General features: G+C 40.4%; 2 protein-coding genes across 3 annotated transcripts in view; one reads left to right on the top strand and one right to left on the bottom strand.

Moving 5' to 3' along the window:
* Positions 1-502: 502 nt before the first annotated feature.
* Thoc7 (THO complex subunit 7) lies at positions 503-21354 on the bottom strand. The gene is made up of 8 exons (XM_027954528.2): positions 21207-21354; positions 8930-9047; positions 8112-8239; positions 7720-7806; positions 5692-5749; positions 4309-4375; positions 4134-4203; positions 503-827 (listed from the first exon to the last, which is right to left on the bottom strand). The coding sequence occupies exons 1-8, from the start codon at positions 21223-21225 to the stop codon at positions 760-762; spliced, it is 615 nt and encodes a 204-aa protein (XP_027810329.1). The 5' UTR covers positions 21226-21354; the 3' UTR covers positions 503-759.
* A 760-nt stretch (positions 21355-22114) lies between these two features.
* The window catches only part of Atxn7 (ataxin 7), a 149013-nt gene continuing 145096 nt past the window's right edge, over positions 22115-26031 (top strand). For both annotated transcript variants that reach the window (XM_027954523.2, XM_071618523.1), the window contains exon 1: positions 22115-22320. The gene's annotated coding sequence lies outside the window, so the exon portion shown is untranslated. The remainder of the gene's footprint in view (positions 22321-26031) is intronic.

Raw genomic sequence — 26031 nt, 5'->3', positions numbered from 1 at the left:
CGATCCAGACTTAGTTCAATTTTTATAATTAAAAAATCCTTTATGCAAGATCATCTTAAACTATTTACTTCAAATAACTTTTCATTTTATAAATATATTTTTTTATTGAAAATGACTTCTAAAGGTCAAAACAGTAGAGAAAAAACTTAAAACATTTAACAACTACATTCTTTAAGTACTAGAGAGAGAGGGAGACTGAAAGAGTAAGTAATGCCTATGGATTTACTTTTGGATCTTGTAATTACCTCTGACACCAGTGATTCTTAACATCACAGTACCTCTTCCCACAGTAAACATACACCATAAACACTGTGCATGTAATTTCACAGGTTCATGGTCCTTCTGAGGCCTATTCATGGACTTCATTTTCATTTTCTAAAGTGGTAATAATTTCCAGAAATTGACTCATCGTCCCATATACACCCTAGAAATGCCACCTTCTCAGTCTTCACTTATTTTATAAGGCAGTCAATGTCACCAGTTACTAATGGGCACAAACATGTAACTTAAAGATATTTTATTAAACATTTTTGGATGTTGTTTCCTACTTTTTAAGAATGAAAAATGCATTTCAATAAAAACATATATACTGAAGCCATTTTTCTTTGTATGAAGAAATATAAATGAGATGTGCATTAATATTTAATAGCAAAGTACTTCACTGGCTAAACTTCAAATATGTCAAGAGCACAACAAATTCTAAACATACTAAGATTATGTAGCTCTTTCAATATTTTGGGGGAACAGTGATTCAATTGCCTAGGGCTTAGGATCTGCTTCCATGCTTGTTTCTTGAGCTTCTTCTACCTCTGAGAGCTTTTCATCATCTGTAATTGAAAAAGAAACACAAAACCTTAGTCAAATTTGCCAACATTTTATGCTTAATGCACATGTGAAATATTTTTATCTTTTATTAGCCAATACTTTTAAAGAAAAGATGGCAAAATGGCAGTCTGTGACTGCAACTGTCTCACATAAATGTTTGATTTTAAAAATGCTGTTTGGCACTGGCCAGAGCAATTAGACAGACGAAAGAAATTAAAGGCATCAAAATAGGAAAAGAAGAACTTAAATTATCACTATTTGCAGATGACATGATTCTATACCTAGCAGACCCAAAAGGGTCTACAAAGAAACTATTAGAGCTAATAAATGAATTCAGCAAAGTGGCAGGATATAAAATCAACACGCATAAATCAAAGGCATTCCTGTATATCAGCGACAAATCCTCTGAAATGGAAATGAGGACAACCACTCCATTCACAATATCTTCAAAAAAAATAAAATACTTGGGAATCAACCTAACAAAAGAGGTGAAAGACTTATACAATGAAAACTACAGAACCCTAAAGAGAGAAATAGAAGAAGATCTTAGAAGATGGAAAAATATACCCTGTTCATGGATAGGCAGAACTAACATCATCAAAATGGCGATATTACCAAAAGTTCTCTATAGGTTTAATGCAATGCCAATCAAAATCCCAACGGCATTTCTTGTAGAAATAGAGAAAGCAATCATGAAATTCATATGGAAAAATAAAAGACCCAGAATAGCAAAAACAATGCTAAGCAGGAAGTGTGAATCAGGCGGTATAGCTATACAGACTTCAAACTATATTACAGAGCAATAGTAACAAAAACAGCATGGTACTGGTTCCAAAACAGGCGGGTGGACCAATGGTACAGAATAGAGGACACAGAAACCAATCCACAAAACTACAACTATCTTATATTTGATAAAGGGTCTAAAAGCATGCAATGGAGGAAGGATAGCATCTTCAACAAATGGTGCTGGGAAAACTGGAAATCCATATGCAACAAAATGAAACTGAATCCCTTTCTCTCGCCATGCACAAAAGTTAATTCAAAATGGATCAAGGAGCTTGATATCAAATCAGAGACGCGCCGTCTGATAGAAGAGAAAGTTGGCTACGATCTACAGTCGGTGGGGTCGGGCTCCAAATTCCTCAATAGGACACCCATAGCACAAAAGTTAATAACTAGAATCAACAAATGGGACTTACTCAAACTAAAAAGTTTTTTCTCAGCAAAAGATACAATAAGAGAGGTAAATAGAGAGCCTACATCCTGGGAACAAATCTTTACTCCTCACACCTCAGATAGAGCCCTAATATCCAGAGTATACAAAGAGCTCAAAAAATTAGACAATAAGAGAACAAACAACCCAATCAACAAATGGGCCAAGGACCTGAACAGACACTTCTCAGAGGAGGACATACAGTCAATCAACAAGTACATGAAAAAATGCTCACCATCTCTAGCAGTCAGAGAAATGCAAATCAAAACCACCCTAAGATACCATCTCACTCCAGTTAGATTGGCAGCCATTATGAAGTCAAACAACAACAAGTGCTGGCGAGGATGTGGGGAAAAGGGTACACTTGTACATTGCTGGTGGGACTGCAAATTGGTGCAGCCAATTTGGAAAGCAGTATGGAGATTTCTTGGAAAGCTGGGAATGGAGCCACCATTTGACCCAGCTATTCCCCTTCTCGGTCTATTCCCTAAAGACCTAAAAAGAGCATGCTACAGGGACACTGCTACATCGATGTTCATAGCAGCACAATTCACAATAGCTAGACTGTGGAACCAACCTAGATGCCCTTCAATGGATGAATGGATAAAAAAAATGTGGCATTTATACACAATGGAGTATTACTCTGCATTAAAAAATGACAAAATCATAGAATTTACAGGGAAATGGATGGCATTAGAGCAGATTATGCTAAGTGAAGCTAGCCAATCCCTAAAAAACAAATGTCTAATGTCTTCTTTGATATAAGGAGAGTAGCTAAGAACAGAGTAGGGTCGAAGAGCATGAGAAGAAGATTAACATTAAACAGGGATGAGAGGTGGGAGGGAAAGGGAGAGAGAAGGGAAAATGCATGGAAATGGAAGGAGACCCTCAGAGGTATACAAAAGTACATACAAGAGGAAGTGAGGGGAAGGGGAAAAATAATACAAGGGGGACAAACGAATGTCAGTAAAGGGGGCAGAGAGAGAAGAGGGGAGGGGAGGGGAGGGGAGGGGAGGGGAGGGGAGGGGAGGGGAGGGGGGATAGTAGAGGATAGGAAAGACAGCAGAATACAACAGACACTAGTATGGCAATATGTAAATCAATGGATGTGTAACTGACGTGATTCTGCAATCTGTATATGGGGTAAAAATGGGAGCTCATAACCCACTTGAATCAAATTGTGAAATATGATATATCAAGAACTATGTAATGTTTTGAACAGCCAACAATAAAAAATTATAAAAAAAAAAAAAAAATAAAAATAAAAATGCTGTTTGGTGGTTGTTATTAGTTGAATCAAAATTTAAAATTTGTATGACAGATTTCACTTAAAAAAATAAACATAGGCCTTGGGACAATCAGATCAAGTGAACAGAAATTTCCAATTGGCTATAATCAATAGCAAGTCTTCTCTTCCCTATAAATTACTTAAAATTCATTACATGTCTTTCATTTTTTTTCACTCATTAGAGTTTTAAAAGTATATATCTAAGGGAAAGATATATTTTCCCTCAAAGTACCTACCATTCATTAGGTATACAAAAGGTTTTTTATTTTTTGGTTCTGGGGATTGAACTCAGGAGTGGGTTTTGAGCCATATCCCCAACCCTACCTCGTATTTTATTTACAGACAGGGTTTCACTGAGTTGCTTAGGACCTCAGTAAGTTGGCTTTGAGTTTGCGATCCTCCTGCCTCAGCCTCCCAAGCTGCTGGACTATAGGTGAGTGCCACCAAACCTGGCCTGGGTGTGCAAACATTCTTATGCACAAATTACTTATCATTGCCTTCCTGGGGCCTGATTTATTACTTTACAGTAATAAACTATAGGAAACCAATAAAAACTCTGTTATCTAACATCCTTGAATTTTTCCTATTTAAACTACTAGATATATATTTAAACCAGTTACTACAAAATTAAAATTCTTCTGCATATATTTAAAAAGTAGAACAAATTAGTGTCTTCTAATGTCATCCAGATATTCTTCTATTTACAAATTGAAGGTATTCTCTCTCTCCAAGCTGTAAAAGGCACACCTCTCAATCAATCACTGAAAAATCTTCATAAACATTCATTTTGAGATAATTTCTACTTACTTTCCAATGTTTGCTGAAGTTCATGGATAGTACTAAGAAGAACATGAAACTGCTTCCGTCTCAATTCCAGCTATATTAACAAGAAGAAAAAATTTATTGAAATTGATCTATAAACACACACACACATATACACCATAAAAAAACAAAGGGGAAAAATATATATATATGCAAATACCTTATCTTCAACGCTTTCTTTAATATGTGAAAGATGCTCTAACTCTTTTCCCAGAGCCTCTAATTCTCTGAAAAAAGTAAAACAGTGCTATTTTTTGCTGTTTTGGGAAATAGAACTTACAATTCTAATCAAACATTTAAAGTATTAAATAGTATTTTTAAAATGTAAAAAGAATTAAAATACTCCATTATGTGAGACTTGTAAAGTTTAGAACTTCTTAACTACTAAATGTGCACTATTTTCATTAAAGCTATACTTTTATTTTTCATTTTTTAAATTTTATTTATTTAAAAAAAAATTTTTTTTAGTTGTAGTTGGATACAATGCCTTTATTTTACTTATTTATTTTATGTGGCGCTGAGGATCAAACCCAGCGCCTTGCACATGCTAGACGAGCACTGTACTGCTGAGCCACAACCCCAGCCCCCAAAATGTATATTTTTATATAAAGTTTTTAAGTACAGAAAAACTCAGATAATAACGAAACTCAAGAAATGGTACATTTTTATCATACTAACTTCAAGATTTTCCTTCAGTTAAAAAAAACAAAATCAAAAACAAAACCTGCTGCTAATTAACTTGAAATACCCTTTGAACTTCACCTTCCTCCCCACCCCCTTCTCTAGTCCCCTACCTCAGGCCTTCTTTTGTCCTTTATTTTCCATTCACACAGTCATTGCATCATTCCAATCCCTTTTTAATGCATGTATCTGTGTTTCTGATAATATATAGTATTAATAAATAATACTTGGTAGGTGTTTTCTAACTTTTACAAATGGTTATTTTCTATATGTATGTAGAAAATTAGAAATAATTTAAAACTCATTATGTGTCTGTCATTTTCCTCACTGATTTTTTTGGGGGGGATCTGTGTTGTAAAAGTATATGTCTAGCTAGGCCTGGTGGTGTACCTGTAACCCCAGAGACTCAGGAGGCTGAAGCCACAGAATCACAAGTTCAAAGTCAGTCTCAGTAACTTAGTGAGACCCTGTCTCAAAATTAAAAATAAAAAGTGCTGGGGATGTAGCTCAGTGGTAGAGTGCCCCTGAGTTCAATCCCTAGTACTAAGAGAAAAAAAAAAAGTATATATCTAGTTTATTAAGTTTATGCTGTTTAGTATTTTATTACATGAATAGAATATATTCTATTTATCCATTTTCCCATTGAGACACATCACATGCATTTTAGACCTATAGATAGAAAGATTGGAAAAAGAAATGGATCTAATCAAACAGTGTTAGGATACATAATGTTGAAAATCTTGATTTCTCCTTTTGACACGTTATTTATTTTATAAAAATGGAATGTATAGATGAGTATACTTGAATGTTTATGTAGGTTTATGTAGGTTAGTTCCTTTGCAAGGAAAAGCTCTAAACTTACTTTAATGTCTCATGCCTATCTGGATGATGCTGGATCACTTTTGCCAAAGCATCATATTCTGAAAGACATAAAAATATTTACCAAGTTTTCTTTTAAAAACCTTAAATATCAAAAGAAAACGCATAGTATCACACATGTCTCCTACTCATTTTCCTAGTACATAAAGAAATGAAAACAACGATGGATGGGAGTATTGCCATGCCACTTGATTGAACCACAACGATAACCATCTGTGACATCAAAAGTGTTAAATACAAGGATTTTGGCTCCAGATTCTGTTTTTCCACTAACATGTCCTGTACAGAATATAAGAAGTCAGCATAAGCATTAATGACTTTTAAGTCATTATCAATCAAGTGGACTGAATCTGAAAAGGATCTTACTCTTTGCCCAGAGTGTGTGATGGTGGTGGTAGGGGGTAGAATCAGTGAGAAAAACATATCTTACTGTTAATTTGTTAATTTCCTCACCATTCTAAAGGTAAAAACTTCAGAAACTTTAAAATACTTCAAAATTAAGATGATTGTTGCTGCTTCACTGAGACCTCTAAGATTAAGTTTTATTGCTTATATTAACATTTCCATGAAATGGTAAATAGTGAGGTTCACTTAAAAGTCTCCTATTCAATCAAAATCCTTTGCAATATATTTTTAAATAATGACATTGATATTAATTATTATGTTATTATATTTTGCTGTAAATTGGCCACTGAAACTTCAGCATACATACTTTGAATTGAATACAAAAGCCACCTTTTATAAAGGGGAAATAAGCCAGGCTTAGTGGTGCGTGCGTGCATCTAATTCCAGCAGCTCTGGAGGCTGAGCCAGGAGAATTGCAAGGTTTTTTTTTAGTTGTAGGTGGACACAATACCTTTACTTTATTTATTTATTTTTTGTGGTGCCAAGGATCAAACCCAGTGCCCCACATGTTTGAGGCAAGTGCTCTACCACTGAGGACTGCAAGTTTGAGGCCAGAAGAAGAAAAAAAAAGATATGGGGATGTAGCTCAGTGGTAAAGCACCCTGCATTCAATCCCCAGAACTAAAAGAAAAAAAAAAAAAAAAAAAGAGGTCAGGATAAAACTTTATCTTAATTAGCTCTCTAAAACGTGAAGTTTATTGTTTTGGAACTCAGTATATTACTAAGCATGATTTTTTTAAATTAAAAAAACCTCCATTACAATATAATAGATATTCAGTATAACACAAAACAAAAACAAAGAAAACCTAGATAATAAAACTCACAACCCCCAAATAACTGTTTACATTTTCTATTTTCTTCCAGTTTTTAATATATATTATCATAATTATGATCGTACTTTTTTTTTGGGGGGGGGGTACCAGGGATTGAACTCAGGGGCACTCGGCCACTGAGTTCGATCCCTGGTACCCGCCCCCAAAAATTATTTGAAAGTTTATGAACTATATAAGGGTATACTCTAGTTAAAAAGAAAGATTAGAATAAAACTAAACTTTAACTTTTTCTTGTTATATAGTTAGGCAGCCTGAATATATCTGCTTCCTTTATACTTAATGAAAACCAACTGTGTTTAAATTCTCCTCTCTCTCTCATCAAACAAATCGACCCTATAACTAGTGTACTTATATAAATCACTTTTGCTGATTAAACAAAATATTCAGGCAAAATTGTCTGAAGACAGAAAAAAAGTAGTACTAAGAAATATCTGGATAATCAATACATCTCAGCAAAAACTTTTTTTCAGCAGATCATTCCTTTTTTTTCTATTTTCTATTTATGGTTTTAAGAATTAAATGTTTCTCCTAATTCTTTTTTTCTTAAATTTATTTTTTTAGTTTTAGGTGGACACAATATCTTTATTTTATTTCAATGTGGTGCTGAGGATCGAACCCAGTGCCTCACGCAAGAGCCACAGCCCCAGTCCCATCCTGATTCTCTTTGTCAATTAAATCGATTCTAGCTGCTGATTTTACCTCACATTAAAAACTGCATGAAAATACCAGTCAGTAGTAAAGTATTTGCACATGAAATCCCTCAAAACCCTTACCTTGGCGATTTTTTCGTATTCGTTTAGCTTGAAGAATCTGCTTTTTGCACTCAGCAATTTTTTCATGAGCTCCAGCAATACTACATTCTATATAAAAGGGTATTTTTTAAAAGATAGTTAATAACAACACATATAATCTCCATCCATTTTCAATTTTAAAACATGTTTTAAAATTGAAGTCCTATTGCTAACTAAATAGATGCTGGTATTAAAAAAGTAGCTGTAACCCCAATCATCATACCACACTATAAACTTTTGCAGATACCACTTACTGTATGCATTCTATTAATATTGTAAGTAACTTTTATCACTAACCCAAGAATATTGTTAGTAGGTATTTTTCCTTTAGATCATAAAGAATAAAAATATAGACGAAACATTATTATTTTTACCTATTTCTTTGTAAATTTTTTCATAATTTTCCATTTCTCTGAGATTCATGTCATACACCAGCAAAGTTTTGCCCATTGAAAATTCACATTGAGATAGTGTACTCAGCATACGTTGGTACTGGCTATATCTGATGGAAAAAGGAGGAAAAAGATGTTTGTGGATTGCTAAAATTAAACTACTTTAATACAGGCAAAGCTTTGTTAATTAAGTTATATCACATTCTGAGACAAATGTTTCCTTTAAAAAAAATCTAGAATATCCATCCCTTATGTTTTCTTTTTCCTTTATAACCAGCTATGGTTACAAACGTAAGACGGGCCTATTGTTTTTATCGGTGTAGGCTTAATTCAAGCAAATCTGTCTGAATTGTTTAAATCATTTTTAAAAATTATTTTGATTAAGAAGTCTGCTTATTTTCACAATTCTATTCTCATAGTTTTTCCATTCTATATGTATATTACACTTACTCTGTGGAAAGTGAATCCAAATGAGGAAGAATTTTGTTAAAAACCTAGATATCTTGCAGGAACTTTATTAACAAAGGAAAGAAGTTTCATTTAGATTATCTTGTCCTGTTAAATACTTATCTGCTAAAAGTGACCATGTTAACAAGCCTGAATTTAGTCTTCATTTCTTCTTTTACCTGCTTTCTACATGTTTGTTTTATAAGGCCTCCGAAGAGAAATAAAAAAAAAATCTTTTGATGAGACAAGAAGTGACTTAAGTGGACAATTCGGTGAGTGAAAACTTAAAACATTAACAGGACCTTATTAAAATGACATCAGTACACTGGCATAGAGACAAGTGAAATGAATACCCTTCCTCCTGGGATCCAGAGTTGCACCACTTAATGAAACTTTTCACTAGCAAATTAATTCTTCGATCATCTCCAGCACCATCTCCATCAATGAGGAGACGCTTCCGTATCACTTCGTCTGAAGAGAGAAGGGCAAAGTGAATTAAAATGACCACTTAGCTCTTGTGACTTTTCAGGACAAATAATCAATATCACTATTCAGATGCTCATTGAAAAGATAATTATTGAAATGTCAATGTGCTTGGGGCTGGGGTTGCAGCTCAGTGGCAGAATGCTTGCCTAGTATGTATGAGGTACTGGGTTCGATCCTCAGCACCACATACAAATAAGTAAATAAAATAAATGTCTATAGACAACTAAAAAATATTAAAAGAAATGAAATGTCAATGTGCTTAATGATACTGAATTGTATTAATGGCTAACTAATATCCCACTATACACCCAAAGGACTGAAAATTAGCATACTACAGTGATGAAGCCACATCCATGTTTATAGCAGCTCAATTCACAATAGCTAAGTATGGAATCAATCTAGGTGCCCTTCAACAGATAAATGGATAAAGAGAATGTGGTACATACACACAACGGAATATTACTCAGTCACAAAGAAGAATGAAACTATGGTATTTGCCAGTAAATGGATGAATCTGGAGATTATTGTGCTAAGTGAAATAAGCCAATCATAAAAACCAAAGGCAGAATGTTATCTCTGATATGCAGTTGCTGACTCACGATAAGGGGGAGGGAAGAATAGAAGTTCACTGGGTTAGACAAAGGGGAATGAAGGGAAGGGAGAGGAGATGGGAATGGGAAAGACAGTAGAATGAATGCGACAGAACTTTCCTGTGCTCATATATGAATACACAACCAGTGAAACCCCACATCATGGACAACCACAAGAATGGGATCCTAATCAGAATAATCTATACTCCATGTATGTATGATATGCTAAAATACACTCTATTGTTATGTGTATCTAAAAAGAATAAAAAATGGCTAAGTGGATAAATTGTATGATGTGTATCTTACAAATACATATATATGTGTAAGTTTTTTTTTTTTTTTAAAGAAAGTGGTTTTCTATTGTGTGTGAAGGTATCACAGGCAAAGAGGAAAAATCTTCAGGTAGAATAAAAATAAATAAATAAGCAACCAAGAAAATAAATTCTTGGATAACTTTTTTTTGAAAAAAAAAAAAAGAAAGAAAAAAAAGAACCTGTCTGGCTGGGCGGCATGGTACACCACTGTAATCCCAGTGGCTCAGGAGGCTGAGGCAGGAGGAGCACAGGTTCAAAGCCAGCCTCAGCAACTTAGAGAGGCCCTAAGCAACTTAGTGAGACCCTGTTTTATAATAAAAAATAAAAAGATCTGGGGATGTGGCTCAGAGGTCAAGTGCCTCTGGGTTCAATTCCTGATGGGAAGGGGGGATCCTTGTCCTGAAAGGCAGTGGTGAGAAGAGATAGAGTAAAGAATATTTAAAAAGACAGAGTGGCGGACTAGGACAAGAAAAGAGAAGTCGGTCAGGGGAAGGGAGTGAACTGATAAAATACAAGTAGAATACAGTTATCTTAAGTTTCCCCATGAGAATTTCTTTTCTTTTTCTTTCTTTTTAACAAAACTGTCTCATTTTGCCCTGAGGAAAAGAGAAAAACAGAAAAGCAGTACAGACCGGCAGTGACTATAACAAGTGGGGTCCCAACCTGCCTGCCTGGCAGGCCTGAGCTCGTGTTTGGACCAGAATCATAACAAAAAAGGCCAGGGGAATCCACAATACAATGTCATTTCCCATCAGCCTGGCAAAGACCAAAACCTGACCGTTCAAAAGGTTGGCGAGGGCATTGGGAAATTGCACTCACATATACCAGAGGGTGCACACTGTCAGACTCTCCAAGGCCACGGGATGAAGAGTGCACGCACCTTTCTGACTCCATAGTTTAATTCTAGGAATTGAGGCTTTAAAAATACGTGCACCTACACACACAAAGGAAGGTATAAAGGGTTGTTTGTAGAAGTGCTGTCTGTAGTTGAAATATTGCAAACCTATATATTCACCAGGAAGAGACTGGTTTAATTATGAAATGTTCATATAATAGTATGCAGCCAAAAAAATAAGATTGGAGTCTATACTGATGCCAAGAAATCTTATTTTTGTGAAGTAAAACGAAAACGTGCGGAGAAGCACAACGTGCTGTGCTATGTGTAGAATGGAGGAGCCTGAGACCGGGTATGTGTGCGTGTGTACGTACATCACACAGGCATGAGTGTAGTCAGAAAATATCTTTGAAAGGATTCATAAAACTAGTAATAGTCAGCCAGGTGTAGTGGCATATGCCTGTAATCCCAGCAGCTTGGGAGGCTGAGGCTGCAGGATCGTGAGTTCAAATCACTCTCAGCAACTTAGTGAGGCCCTAAGCAATCTAGGAGAGGCTGTCTCAAAATAAAACATAAAAAGGGCTGGGGATGTGGCCTGGGGGTAAAGTGCCCCTGGGTTCAGTACCTGATACCAAAAACAAAACAAAACAAAACAACTTTGGTAATGTTGGTTGTTTCAGATGAGAGGGACTACATCTAAGAGATGAGAAAAAATGTAATTCCTTACATGCCATTGTACAAGGATTTTGTTTGCTTATTTTGGGAGGTTTTGGTTTCGTTTTTAACCAAATGCACTTTTTAAAAAATGAATTTTTTTTTTTTTAAAAGAGAGAGGAAGAGAGAGAGAGAGAGAGAGAGAGAGAGAGAATTTTTTAATATTTATTTTTTTTTAGTTTTCGGCAGACACAACATCTTTGTTTCTATGTGGTGCTGAGGATCGAACCCGGGCCGCACGCATGCCAGGTGAGCGTGCTACCGCTTGAGCCACATCCCCAGCCCCAAAAAATGAATTTTTAAAGTGTAAATAATTCCTGGAGAGGCTGCATGATGAATCAACAGCAAAATCTTTAAACAATAGTTCCTGTGTGTAGGCAGGAGGATTTCTGAGCACAGGTGCAGCGGAGATAAAACTTGGGAAGGCAGAGGACTCCAGTTTTAAAATATATTGTGGTAGCATGAGATAGACATTTTTAGAATTGAGTTTGGTTGTCAGGCATGGTTTTGAAAGACAGCTCAAGCTATAGATTCATCAGATGTTTTATATTTTAAAAACATGAACTAATGCTTTTGGTTTTTAAACACATACAATGTTATCTAAAGAAACAGAAAAATAAAAGTCCTCAAAGAGATTAAAATGCAAAATGATTTTTTAAAAAACTATCTCAATGTTTCAATTTTTTAAATGAAACAAAACAAAAAGAAGCCAGGTGTGGTGGCGCATTCCTGTAATCCCAGAGGCTTGGGAGGCTGAGACAGGAGGATTAAGAGTTCAAAGACAGCATGGCTGAGGCCATAAGCAACTCAGTGAGAACCTGTCTCTAAATAAAATATTAAAAAGGGCTGGGGATGTGGCTTTGGTGGTTGAGAACCCCTGGGTTCAATCCCCAGTACTAAAATAACAAAAAAACATAAATAAAATAAATAAATAAAAGGAAATATCTACAGGTGAGCTAGTCTGGCAGAATTGATGCTCATTACCAATTCTATCGAAATTTCAAAGAACATATGGCCTTTGACTCAACAACCCCAGATGTACTTAAGCAATTATTCAGTAATTTCTCTTACTTATTTTTGCTCTTTTCAATCCCTGTTGTCCCTTCCTCCCCACCAAACCGACCTTCTACCCAGATGCCTAGGCCTTATGCTTAATATTGAGGACAGTGGATTTTGAATGTAAATGCATTCGGGGAACAGAAGAAAGCATATGAGGAAGGGGAATCTATCATAAGACCTGATTTTTTCAAGTTTGATAACTATCTAAAAATGTTGAAACATATTTTGTGATCCTTCTAGCTATTTTAAGACCTGTGCAGTTTTCTATATATAATGTAATACACCAATTAGAAAAGTCTTCCTGAAAGACATGTAGAACACGGTTCAGGCCAAACCAGCCAAGTCTCCAGGCTCCTCTCATCCTCCCTACTTGGGAGAAAGGTTATTGAGGGCCAGCACTATGTCCTATTCCTTCTGTTTCCTCCTAAGCCTCTCACACCATGTCTTATACATTCAAATGTTCAATAAATATTCTTAAATTAGATTTGTGCTTCCTGCACAGGACCATCTGCTTTCTAAAGAGCTTTGTTTCAACCAGCCACTATCGAGGGCTAGCAGGCAACCACCTTATTTTCGTTTCCACAGTGGTGATTACTTGTACAAAAGACATGAATATCTGACCAATCAGATGTGTCCACAGGTACCTCAGCAAATTCTGAGGATATGAAATAAAGACCTGAGCCCTTTTACTCTCACTGGAGAAACAGCACACATAGGAATACACACGCAGGGAGGCAGGGATTGTTAAATGAGTGCCACAGTGCCACAGGCCGTTGGCAGAGATCAGGAGTACAGCTCCCTTTAGCTTGGGGAAAATCAAGAGGTTGAGTCTAAGTGGCTTTTTTTGTTTGGTACCCAGGATTGAACTAAGGGGTGCTTCCCAGCCCTTTTAAGTTCTTATTTTGAGACAGGGTCTTGCTAAATTGCTGAGGCTGGCTTTGAGCTTGAGAGCCTCCTGCCCCACCCTCTGGAGCCCTGTGCGCCACTATGCCCAGCTGAGTTGCTCTTTTGACACTTAAAAATCATCAATCAAAAAAACTGAAAGGCAACCAATTCTATCAAAATTTCAAAGAACATAGAGCCTTTGACTCAACAACCCAGATGTACTTAAGCAATATGACATTGGATTATGCACTGAAACATTATAATAACAAATACTAAAAGCACACCAAATATACATAAATAGGGGAAAATTAAGCAAATTTTAGCATAGGAACAAGAGGGAGTACTCTGAAGCTATAAGGAAAAAAGAATAAGTACTCCATGTATTGATCTAGAGATCATTTAAGATACCTTGTTATAAAAGGTGGAGAACAGTATTACGGTATTCTTTTTCAAACAAAAATCAGGGGAGATGAGAATATATATTTTTATGAGCTTACATTTGTTTGGATACCCTGGAATGACAGACAAGAAACTAATTACAGGGATTACCAAGAGAGCGGGTAGTGTAAGTGGGGTAGACAGACTGGAAATGAGAAAATATCCTTTTGTTTGGTTTTTAAATCAGAAGAGTATTCAAAATGTCAGTTTTCTTTTTCTTGGAACTGGGAATTGAACTCAGGGGCACTCAACCATTGAGCTACACCCCCAGCTCTTTTATATAGAGACAGTATCTCACTGAGTTGCTTACATCCTCACTAAGTTGCTGAGGCTGGCTTTGAACTCTCTATCCTCCTACCTCAGCCTCCCGAGCAACTGGGATCACAGGCGTGCGCCACTCTACTTAGCTAGTTGTTATTAAAAGAAAGTTCAAGTCCTTTCCCTTCACCCTGGGTAAGGAGAAAGCTGTGAGCTCCAGTGTGGGAGCGAGAGACAGGCTCAGGGGCCTGAGTGCACTAGAACACCAGGAAGACTGGACAGATGATAGAAGTCAAATAGTGGGACCCGGCATCATATAGGCAGTGGGGTGGGACTTTGAGAGTGCATATTAATAAATGCCCTATTACGAAATCCAGGCTTTGCTGGTAGGTAACTGGGAGTTGCTAAAGATTCATGGGCAGAACTTTCTAGAAGGATCAAGCTGAGAGCAGTGTACAAAATAGACTGAAACCAGGAAAAGCCCAGAAGCAGGAAGGCTGGGGCTGCCAAAGCGCTTGCTGTTAGGAGCTAACATGACCTAAATTAAAAGGAGAGATTAGAATCACAGGTCCTGGGAGGCAGGTTAGGATGAGCAGAGGCTTGGTTAGGAAGAGGCAGGGGCCAATGCCAACGCTGGGGGAGACTTGAGAGGGAAGTGGAAGACGAGTTGTGGCAGGGAGGGGATTCCCTGTCTAGGCACTCACAGGCCTCCTCACCATTGGCCTGATCCCCCTTCAATCTGAGCATACCTCCTCACAGACAATCTCCTGGGTTACAAATAAAAAACTGGAGCCAATGTTTGCTTATTCACCTAATGTCTACTTTGTGTGTGTGCACACAGATCAACATTTAACCTCATCTGTAAAATGGGAATAAAACTATCTTCTTTGTAGGGTTGCAGACTTCATGGTATGGAAAGACACAGAGCCAGTCCATGGTAGAAAAAAGCAAAAAAATATATTATCCTTATCTTTATGTTGAATTTAATCCTCAACTTGTTTCATCCTAAAGATGTTCAAAAGTAAATGTCAAAGGTATATCTAGACATATCTATATACCTATGTGGATACATTTCATGCATTTATGCATACACAATTTTCTCCAATTATGATTCCTCACAAATTTGCTTCTGCCTCAAACTTATTCCAAGGTTATGCATTTCTGGCTTAAACTTTAAGATAGCTGCTGCCTAGAAAACTCTCTGCAGACAAAAATTACTGAAATAACACATATAAAGCGCAGAACACAACTCCAACAGAAACAAAATCAAACAAAATGGTGTGGCCCCAATTTGAGAGCAGCTTCTATTATCTCTAAATTTAGAGTTTTTAAATTTAGAGAAAAATTTTTAAATGCTTATACAAATGGTATAAACATTATGATTTTTTAATGACACCCTTGTTATTGTTAATGACGCCTTAACAATTAGGTCCATACTGAACACATCTAAAGCTATACACACTGAGTTCATAAATTATCATACATGAAGCCTACCATAAGCAATCTGATTGCTTACATTAGTAATTCTGGTGGGCTGTGGTCCATCCTGTAAAAACAATAAAGATGGCTTGGAAATTATTTTATTGATATTAAATTAAGATGAGGTAAGGCCTTGCAAAAACAATGTTTGTTCAGATTCCTGTTAGATTCATCATTAGATCAGCACCACTCATGAGTTATTAAGATGAATTATATGTGGCTTGTTTGTTAAAGATTCCTTATGGCAAAGTAACTCTGGGGCCCTTTCAAAAAGTTCAAAAAGTTTAAACTTTCAAAAAGTTTAAAAATCATTAAAGTAATTTTTAAGGCAATGTCAAAAAGACACATAAAACGTGGGCAGAAAGAACAATAAATAAGACGGTTTGATTCTTCCACGTAAATACTGGTCTCTCCTGAGATCCTTAGGACCAATCTAAATAAGTTGCTGATGCCAAAGTAAATTTTTCAAGTCAAAAGTGTCTAAAAAATTTTTTTTTTAAAAAAGCAAAAAAACAGTGTGGGGATCTTCTGTTTTTCTGTCTCAATGCTTAGAATATGGTGCATCTCAAGGATGGAGTGCCAAACTTGTTTATCTATTTGGGCTAAAGAAATATGAAACAGTTGAAGTACATTAGTTATCCTCTTGCTGGAATAGTGGATTATGGAATAAGCTGGACAAATCTACTGGCACTGGTGGAAAAAGAAAGGGAATCCATTTTTGTCCCACCAATAGCAGCAGCAAATACTTAAGCGCTGTTCACACACTTCTTGGTGAACATACATCCCATGTGTCTCCTTTCACTCTGAAAAGTGTCCTGGCTTGGCTACTAAATGGTCACTCAATTTCAAAGGGCTTTTACATGTGGTATCACACTTCATCCTTGAAACACCCTGTAAAGTGTGCTATTATCTTTCTTTTATAGGTGACTGGTGTCACCTCTGTATTCATAACAAAATATACAGAATTACATTATTATATGGTTATAGTGCAGTTCCGTTATTCTGTCATATTGTTTATAGGCATATTAAAATCATTATTTCAAATTTTAACAAGCATATATCCATGCATTACACCTTTCTGATTAAAAAAAAAAATCTGTTGTCATAACCAACAAGCTCTATTAAATGGAACGTAGAGATGACCCCACTCCCCTTCTCGTCTCCCATCTGTTGCTCCGGCATATCAATGATCTACCTAATGTTCTCTGTACTGCAAAAAGTGCTTTTAAAATGATTTTTAACAGGGTACTAACACTGTTTAACACTCTTTAAATTAACACCTCCAAGATACAAACTGTTAACATATTTTAAATTAACAGTGACAACATCCAAACTATTTTTCAGTTAGCCAAAATGATATGGTGACATCAGGGGAGAGAGAATAAAGGAATTTGACAGTAACTTTCCAGGACTTCCACTCTTTCATCTATAAAATGACAATGCTCCCAGTGGCTCAGGAGACTGAGGGAGCGGGGATTGTGAGTTCAAAGCCAGCCTCAGCAACTTAGAGAGGCTCTAAGCAACTCAGTGAGATCCCTTCTCTAAATAAAATATAAAAAGGACTGGGGATGTGGCTCAGTGGTTAAGCCACTGAGTAACCATGGGTTCAATTCCCAATATTCTCCCCCACCCCAAATAAAATGACAATGCTGGTGATAACATCTATAGTCCAATATCTACAGATGGCAACATAGTGCTCCTCTCTACTTCCTTCAGAGGCAGTGTTCTTCCTCAAATTAGGTGCAGAAATAAAGGGCTTCTGTATATGCATATGCAGACGTAAGGACTGCATGAGGACAAAGCTAACCAGGTACCCCCAGTTTTAAAAGGATACTGTTTTGTTGTTGTTGTTTTGGTACTAAGGATTGAATCCAGGGCTCTTTAGCACTGAGCTACATCTCCAGACCTTTTTATTTTGAGATAGTGTTTCACTAAGTTGCTCAGGGCCTAAGTTGCTGAGGCTTCAAACTTGCATTCCTCCTGGCTCAGCCCCTGCCGGACCCAGCTCACACTGGCTCTCATCTAAGCACCAGGGACAAATACTGGTCCTCCTCTAAGAGGTTTTCAGAATATCAAAAACTTCCACTGCTCACTGTCCTCTCTTCTGACGTCACCAACCCAAGCCCATGTCTTTCACATCAAATACTTCACATTGGGCTCCCAGCTTCCATTCTGGGCTTTCTAGAATGCACTCACTACCCAGCAACTGAGAATGATCTAAAAGATGAAGTGATCATTGACTCTCTACTTAAAATCCTCCAATCATTGCCAGGTGCCCAGAGGACAATCCGTCCCTTCCATAGCCTACACAGTTCATCAGGAGCTCCACTTGGCTTCCCTCCCTTTACATCCCTCTCCCTGGGTACACCCCAATTGGCCTTCCTCATCTTCACCCAAGAGGTACAGTCTGTTGTCACCTCAGGCCTTTGCCGCTACCTGAAATACTTTCTTGGGTGCTTCACATGGTTGATCTTTTCAGATCTCACTTTAAATGTCAGCTTTCAGAGACATCATACCTGATCAACGTATTTTATCCTAATTGTTGGCAGCTCCACCCCCATTACTTTATCATCATTCCATCAAATTCATTCTCAAAACTTAATTATGCTTCTTCTCAGAAATTATCTTATTTACTTATTTGATGGCATGCTATTACCTCTCTCCCTTAAGCAGAAGTCGGGGCCCTCCCTCCTCTGTTGTGTTTAGAAGGTCTGAAACACTTACTTGTTGACTAATCACAAATATTACTCATTTCAGCTCATTTTTCTCCCCAAGAGCAGAAAAGTCAGGGAAGGGAAATACAAGCAGATTCAAAGATGGAGAGGGCACAGATCTCATCATAGGAGAGTAGAACAGAGGTTAGTAAACAACTCATATTTAATATTTACCGAACGTTACTATGTACTGGATTCAGTGCAAAGGCTTTTACTGCATTTCACCTTCAAAACAACCCTCCGAGGTGGATTTCACCATCTTCATTTACAGAGAAAAAAGCTGAGGTTCAAAGAAGCTAAGTAACCTGCCTGAGGTCAGACACTTTATATTAGTGACAGAGTGGGGATTTTCATGGTCTCAAAGGATGTAGGGGCACTTGACTGCAGTACATTTACCAGAACTCATCTCCTTTCCATCTCCCATTTACAAAATACCTCTCCTTTGGAGTGCTATTTTCTCAATAAATATAGAAGTAGCCCTAGAGTCACTCCAGTCACAACGTGGGATCATCCTGACTCTCCCCTTCCACGCTCACTCAGGCACTGAAGCCCTGGCACCCTACCTTATACCTCCCAACCTGTCCACTTCTCCGCATTCCCTCTTAGTCAGTCCCATCCTGGTCCAAGGCCCCATTACCTCTCACTTGGACCATCGTAAGAGTGAAGAGCAGGAACTCTGGAACCGTCTGCCTGGTTTGAGGCCCAGGCTTTCTAACCTACTACCTGTGAGACTTCAGACAAGCTACTTAATCTCTTTGGGTTCCAGTTCCATCTGTAAAGGGGGGCAATAATTAGAAAAGTGCCTGATACATAGTGTAAGTACAATATACATGTTAGTAAGGGACAGGGAATTTACTTAGCACCTCAACTTTTCCTCAACATGCTTCACACAGTACAGTGATGTGTGTGTGTGGGGGGGGGGGGGGGGTAAATGCAATTCTGGGGCTGGGATGTAGTTCGGTGGTAGAGTGCTTGCCTAACACACACAAGACCCTGGGTTTGATCTCTAGCCCACAGCCCAAAGTAAATCAACATAAGAAAAGCAAATCTGATTACATGACCCACATCAAAAATGTTTAATGGCTTCCCATTACAGTTAAAAATCTTTGGTTCAACTTTCTAAATTGTAGTCAATACTTCTCATTTTTTACTCCTTACAATATTTTAGGCTCTTGCACAAGTGGAAACCAAGTCCAACTATACCTATTTATCCTTAGAGGAAAAAAAAAAGGGATTAGAGTAATTACTTCACAGAGGTTTCCTACTCACTCAGTGTACAACCTATTCCAAAAGTTCCCAGGTTTGCTCTTCCTGCGTGGTATCACGGGTAACCCTTACAACTCATTACTTAATGTGTCCTTCTCACCAGTCTGTAACCTCTGAGGAAAAGATCTTGCTTGTTGGTTCTAGGCTGTAAACCCCAGCAAGGCCTAGCTAGCCCAGGCATTGTAAATATCTACTGAATAAACAAAACTGGAAGCCAGCTGGGGTAGTGCAGACTTATAATTCCAGCAGCTCAGGAGGCTGTGGCAGGAGGACTGCGAGTTCAAAGCCAACCTCAGCAACTTAGGAAGGCCCTAAGTCTCAGTGAGATTCTTGTCTCTAAATAAAATACTTAAAAAGGCTGGGGATGTGGCTCAGTAAGTGGTCAAGCACCCCTGGTTTAATTCCTGGTACCAAAAACAAAAAACACGCGCGCGCGCGCGCGCGCGCGCGCGAGAGAGAGAGAGAGAGAGAGAGAGAGAGAGAGAGAGAGAGAGAGAGAGAGAGAGAGAGAGAGAGAGAGAGAGAGAGAGAGAGGGAGGGAGGGAGGGAGGAAGAGAAACTGGAATGAAGCAGAGTTAAATTCCCCATGAAAGTCCCTGGCCTTTAACTGCCCCCCCACACACACACACCTACTTCTTACGGGTCCCCACATTTGGCCTATCCCCGTTCGTTCTTCCCATTGCCTAGCTCCTTAATGTTGGGACCGTCTCCGCCCAGGGTCCAGAAGCAGCCTCTTCACAAATAGCATCAAGACCAACAGCCTTTCCCTTCCCAGGTGCCCCAGAACCTCCCTTCCTAACAGGAAGCCTTCCAGATTCTTCCTCCAGTTGCCCATCATGCCTGTTCACCATTCCCCAAAGTGTCCCCTTACTGATCAGTCCCTAGACCGTCCACCTTACAAATACTCACAAAACCAGCCCTCCCCAATCCATTCCAGCTGACAAACCACCCGCCCCAACACACACATTCTCTCTCACACACATACACATACACACTGTCCCCATGGCCCTGGTGGCCTCAACCTATAAGGGTGGCACACCAGTGAATCTCCTAGGTGCACTTCCGACTGCCCTCCAGCCGCCCCACTCATTCACAACCATTCCTCTCGGACCCAGGCTGCAGCCCCCTGTCCCCACCCACATCCCAAGGCTTCCTGGCGATCCAGCCTATTGTCTGAGGGACCCTACAGGTGTAAGCAGCCACCCCCAGGCCCCAGGCCCCGGAACTCCTGCCCAGCCCCTGTAAGCAGCCACCCCACAGGCCCTGCGGCATCCCGGACCCCGGCCTCCACGCTCCCTAGCCCGCGCCGCTCCCGGGACCTCCCTCCACGGCCCCCGGAACCACGCGCCCGCGCTCGGCTCCCAGCCCTCGGGACCCCACGTGTGCCCGCGGCCCCCGACGGCCGGCCCAGCACCCGCTCCCGGTGCCCCGCGCGGCCCCTGGGAAGGCCGGCCTGGGAGTCGGCGTGGCTCCGAGGGCGGCGGAGGCTGGGCGCGGCGGCCGGCGCGGCCGGGGGGCTGGGGGACGCGGCGGGGCGGCCGGCGGGACCCCGGGAGCGGCGCCAGGCCGCGCGGGCCGGCGGCGGGCCTCACCGTCAGTCACGGCTCCCATGGCGTGCGCGGCGGCGGCGCAGGCTGGAGCGGCGGTTGGCGGCGGCGGAGGTCAAACTCCCACAATGCAGCCGGGTAAACAGCCATGGAGGAGGAGGCGGCGGCGCCCGCGGCCGCCCGCTCCGACGCCTGAGTCGCGCCGCGCCCCGCGCTCCCCGCACTCCCGGGGGACGGCCGCGGCCGGCGCGTGAGGGGGCGAGGCCAGGCGGCCGGCGGCGGCGGCTCGGGCTGCAGCCCCGGCCCCGCCGCCCCCCTGCCGCCCCCGCCCGGCCCACGCCCAGAGGCCGCCCCGGAGGCCGCCGCCAGCCGCCAGGTGAGCTCGCCCGGGCGCCGCCGCGGCTGCGGGAGCGCGGGGTCGGGGCCCCCGCGGCCTCCGGGGAAGGTGGCCGCGGCCCCTGCCGCGCCCGGGCCGCCGCAGCTGGGGAGGGAGCGCAGCCGGGGGTGGGGCGCGCGGCGCGGCGGGGCGCCTGGAGCGGGGCCGCGGGCCGCGGCGCGGGGTCCCGGCAAAGTTGGCGCCCGCGCGCGCCGGGGCGGGTCTCGGGCGCGGGCGCTGGCGGCGGGAGCGGCCGGCCAAGGAGGAAAAGGCCCCGGGTTCCAGGTCGCGCGGTTCCGGCCGCCGCGTCCGCCCCCTGGCTGCCTGGGCTCCGGCGGGTGCGGGGAAAAAGGGCGAAAGAAACTTGGCGACCTCTTGGAGGAGTTCGCGGGGCGGCCCCGAGCGCGGTGCCGCGGGCCTGCCCACCCCCGAGCCGGGGTCCCGTCGGGGGTCTGGACGGGGGGGGGGGCTTTCGTTTCATTTTGTCTTTGGTTTTCAGAAACCGTCTGTGTGACTGTCCCCGTCGTAAGGGGAAGTTGGGAGCGGAGGGGGAGGTGGTGGTGCTCCACGAGAAGCGTCGCCCATGCGTGGAGTGAGACCTTCCCCGAGCAGATCCCAGGGCATCTCTGCCCCCAAAGTCACTTTGATTGGATTTCGATGACTTTCTCGTAAATGGCACCACTTAGGTGCCAGTTGAGGAAACAGACACCACAACGGTTGATTTGACCTCCAAGGAGAATTTATGCAGTTAGCACCAGAAGCCTGGCAGAGTTTTGAACCCAGGTTTGGTATTTGATGGAGACGTGTCCTTCTTTTCCAGTTTTCATGACCCTCTTGCATCTTCATATCCTGTATAAAGCAGTTAGTTGCCTAAGATGAATTTGGTGGATTCGGTTTTCTTACTGAAGTTGGGTCCCTTCTCCCAGGTTTCCCCCAGTTCTTTCAAAGAGGAAGAGTTGTAAATGCAAATGTATGCTAAGGAAGTGTAGTTAACCTCTACAAAAAAATCGGTATATGTAAATTTTTATTCATATTAAGGGAAGTTCATAACTTCAGTAATACCATTGCAGTATTCTTAAGAATTCATGCTCAAATTGGATGTAGGGGTACATGCCTGTAATCCCAACTGCTCTGGAGGCTGAGGCAGGAGGATCCAAAGTTTGAGGCCAGCCTCATCAATTTAGGGAGACCCTGTCTTGTAAAGGACTGGGGATGTGGCTCAGTGGTAAGGTGCCCCTGGGCTCAATCCCCAGTAAAATAATAATAATAATAATAATAATAATAATAATAATAATAATAAAAAATTAAAGCTCAAGAATTAGCTTTTTGGTTCAAAGGCAAAAATTAACCGGTGTATAACTTTCCTTCCCCTTCCTCCTGAGTTTGAAAAAATATTGGCCTAAGGGGCAGGCCGGTGGTCCTTGGGTTTCAGACCCTGTTCATTTGGTTTTGGACAGAGAAAACTAACCAAAAGAATGTCTTTAAATCTTAAGTAGTACAAATAGTATATTGAACATATCAATTGGTTGTCTATCGCCCAAGAGGCATTTTGGTGGGGGTATTTCTTATTTGAAAAGTAATTGTCAAGTAGTGAAAAGATATTTTTAAAAGCTGCCTATCATTTGATCTTATCATCTTATTGATTTTGAAACAGTATCTAGTGAGTTCAAAGAATCTTTTAATGTTTTTAAAGGAAAGTATTGCTGATCCTTGTAACTGTTAAATTTCCAAGAAACATTTTATCAGTTATTCATAGATGGAGTCCTGACCAAACACTTTATAAGTTCTTTTGGTAAGCTTACAATTTTGTTAATGAGTTCTAGAAGTTTTATAAAAGTAATAAGGCCACAGGGGATTGAAAGACTTTGAAATTTGAGGTGTACCTGAAAAGGAACATTCCTAAACTTCTTGACTCACGTGAGCAACACGTGGTTTGAACTTTCACGAACTCTTCAAAATCTGCATTGTCAGCCACATAATTTACCTCACAACTGCCTTGACACAGATCTATGCGTTGAACATTTAAGAATTCATTTTACTCCCAGTGGCCTGGGAGGGTGAGACAGGAGGATCACAAGTTAAAAGTCAGCCTCAGCCATTTAGTGAGGCCTTGAGCAACTTAGCAAGAACCTGTCTCAAAATTTAAAAATAAATAAAAAGGAATGGGGATGTGGCTCAGTGATTAAGCACCCTGGGGTTCAATCCCTGGTACAAAAAAAAAAAAAAAAAGAATTCACTTTCTTTTTGTCATATAATATGTAGCAAGAGAATATCCTATTGAATTTTAGAAGTGGCCTTTTTTTCAAATACTAACCATTTTGTCATTGTTAATGTAGGATGGACTCAAGTCCTGTGCCATATCGACAGTTCTTTCCAATTTAGGGAGAACTTTGGGTAGAAACATAATTGGAAATAAACAGTTTTAAGCTGTAAGAAAGCTGATTTGCACTTTGAGCTTCTGTGACCTTAGATTTTGTGATTTACACAAGTCTTTAGATTCCTGGTTTCTTTGAGAATATAAGAGACTAGTTGAGGAAACAGATAAAAAATGGGGCCTGTGGGTCTCAGGGGTAGAGTGCTTGCCCAGCGTGTGTGCAGGTCCTGGGTTCAACTCCCAGCCCTGCAAAATAAACAACAAACAAACGTTCAGAAAAAAAATTGAGTTTGCCTTCTGAAAATATATGAGAGCTCATGTTGGGTCTTTATCTGAGGGCTATGAATTGATGTGGGCCTTTGTGGATATTTCTGAAGTATGCTTTTAGAGTAAAGGTTATGCTGGGCTCGGTGGACCTCCAGGAGTGGTTAGAGATTCATCTTTTTATTAAATAAAATGGGGGTGAGAATATTCATGCCCAGGAGGAAAAAAGTTTTAAAAAGTAGAGTTTTGAGCTCAGTACTTTAAAGATGTCTTCAGCCTCGTCCTGTGGCCTCAGAGGTGCAGAAGCACTTCCATTTTGTTCCCACAGCAGATCTTGCCTGTCAGTTGATGAGCCATGCACATACACAAAGGGCAGGCTGGCCTGCCATGCTCGCCCTGGGTGCCTTGCGGCCTAGTCATTGTATCTAAAAGTTCAGACCAGATAGATTGAATAAGCAGGGACTCGAGTCCCTCGCCGTCCTTTAGAGTAAGTGGTTCACAGCTTCACGCTCTTATTTCTCCCTGGCAAATGTGAAATCTGACTAGGAGGCAGGCAGTCACTCCAGGAAAATGTGTTTGTGCCTTGAAGGGAACACGATGGGAAAAGAGTTTCTGTGTCAAAACAGACCTAGGTTCAAGCCTAGGTTCTCTCATGCACTGTGTCTACTTAACCTGCCTGACCTTCTAGTTACTCATGTGGACAGCGGCTGTCTAGCAGAGTTGTTCAGAGGCTGGCTAGAAGTCTCTTTGTGTGTGTGTGTGTGTGTGTGTGTGTATTTAATTTTTTTTTTCTTTTTAGGTATCCATGGCAGTAGAGTGCATTTTGGCTTATCATATATACATGGAGTCTAACTTCTCATTCTTGTATTTGTATATTATGTGGAGTTTCCCTGGTCGGGTAGTCTTACATGAGCATAGGAAAGTTCTGTCCAATTCAATCTACTGCCTAGAAGCTTCTTGTATAAAATTAAGAGCCCTTGTTTGTCTCAGAGGAAGGAAGGACTTAAAAGCCAGATTTAGGTAGCCATAAACATTGTAGTAAACATGCATAATTGTATGCTAGTGTACATTATTTCCAAATAATGTAGCTATTAACCTATAAAACTTTTTAAAACCAGGTTTTCAATAGTGTGGTAGAACTGAGTGGTCTCCAGGCTGTAGACGTTTGGTGGTACATTTGGCATAGCTGAAGACATGCATGCTGCCCAGGAAGAAACAGTGGCCACCCTCCAGCACCAGAGTTGTCTCTGTGGGCAAGAGTCCTTCGAACATTTCCTCTATACTTGTAATTTAAATTCAGAAATTGAAGTTCAGGGCTTGGGATGCAGCTCAGTGGTAGAATTCTGTCTAGCCTGTGAGAGGCACTGGGTTTGATTGCTATTAAAAAAAAAAAAAAAGGGCTGGAGTTGTGGCTCAGTGGTAGAGTGCTTGCCTAGCACATGTGAGGCCCTGGCTTCGATCCTCAGCACCACATAAAAATAAATAAACAAAATAAAGGTATTGTGTACAATTGAAAAAATAAATTAAAAAAAAAAAACCCTTTACATGTACTTTCTAGTCTGTTACCCCTAGAAATGCTTCATAATTCCCTCCTTTTGGGGATCCTTACAGTACCTCATGGACTAAGTGGGTGGAAGGTACACCTACAACTTTGCCTAATTTCTTCTTATTATTTTTTTATTTATTTTTATTTACACACACACACACACACCAGGGATCAAACCCAAGGCTTTGCATATGCTAGGCAAGCGCTCTGCTACTGAGCCACATCCCCAGCCCTTTTTGAAATTCTGTTTTGAGAAAGGATCTCAGGATGCTGTCCAGGTTGGCCTTGAACTTGAGATCCTCCTGAGTAC

Source organism: Marmota flaviventris, chromosome 1 (assembly GCF_047511675.1).
Source record: "Marmota flaviventris isolate mMarFla1 chromosome 1, mMarFla1.hap1, whole genome shotgun sequence".
Classification (NCBI taxonomy): Eukaryota; Metazoa; Chordata; class Mammalia; order Rodentia; family Sciuridae; genus Marmota; species Marmota flaviventris.
The sequence above is the reverse complement of the archived record's forward strand: the minus strand, read 5'-3'. Positions and strand labels throughout refer to the sequence as shown.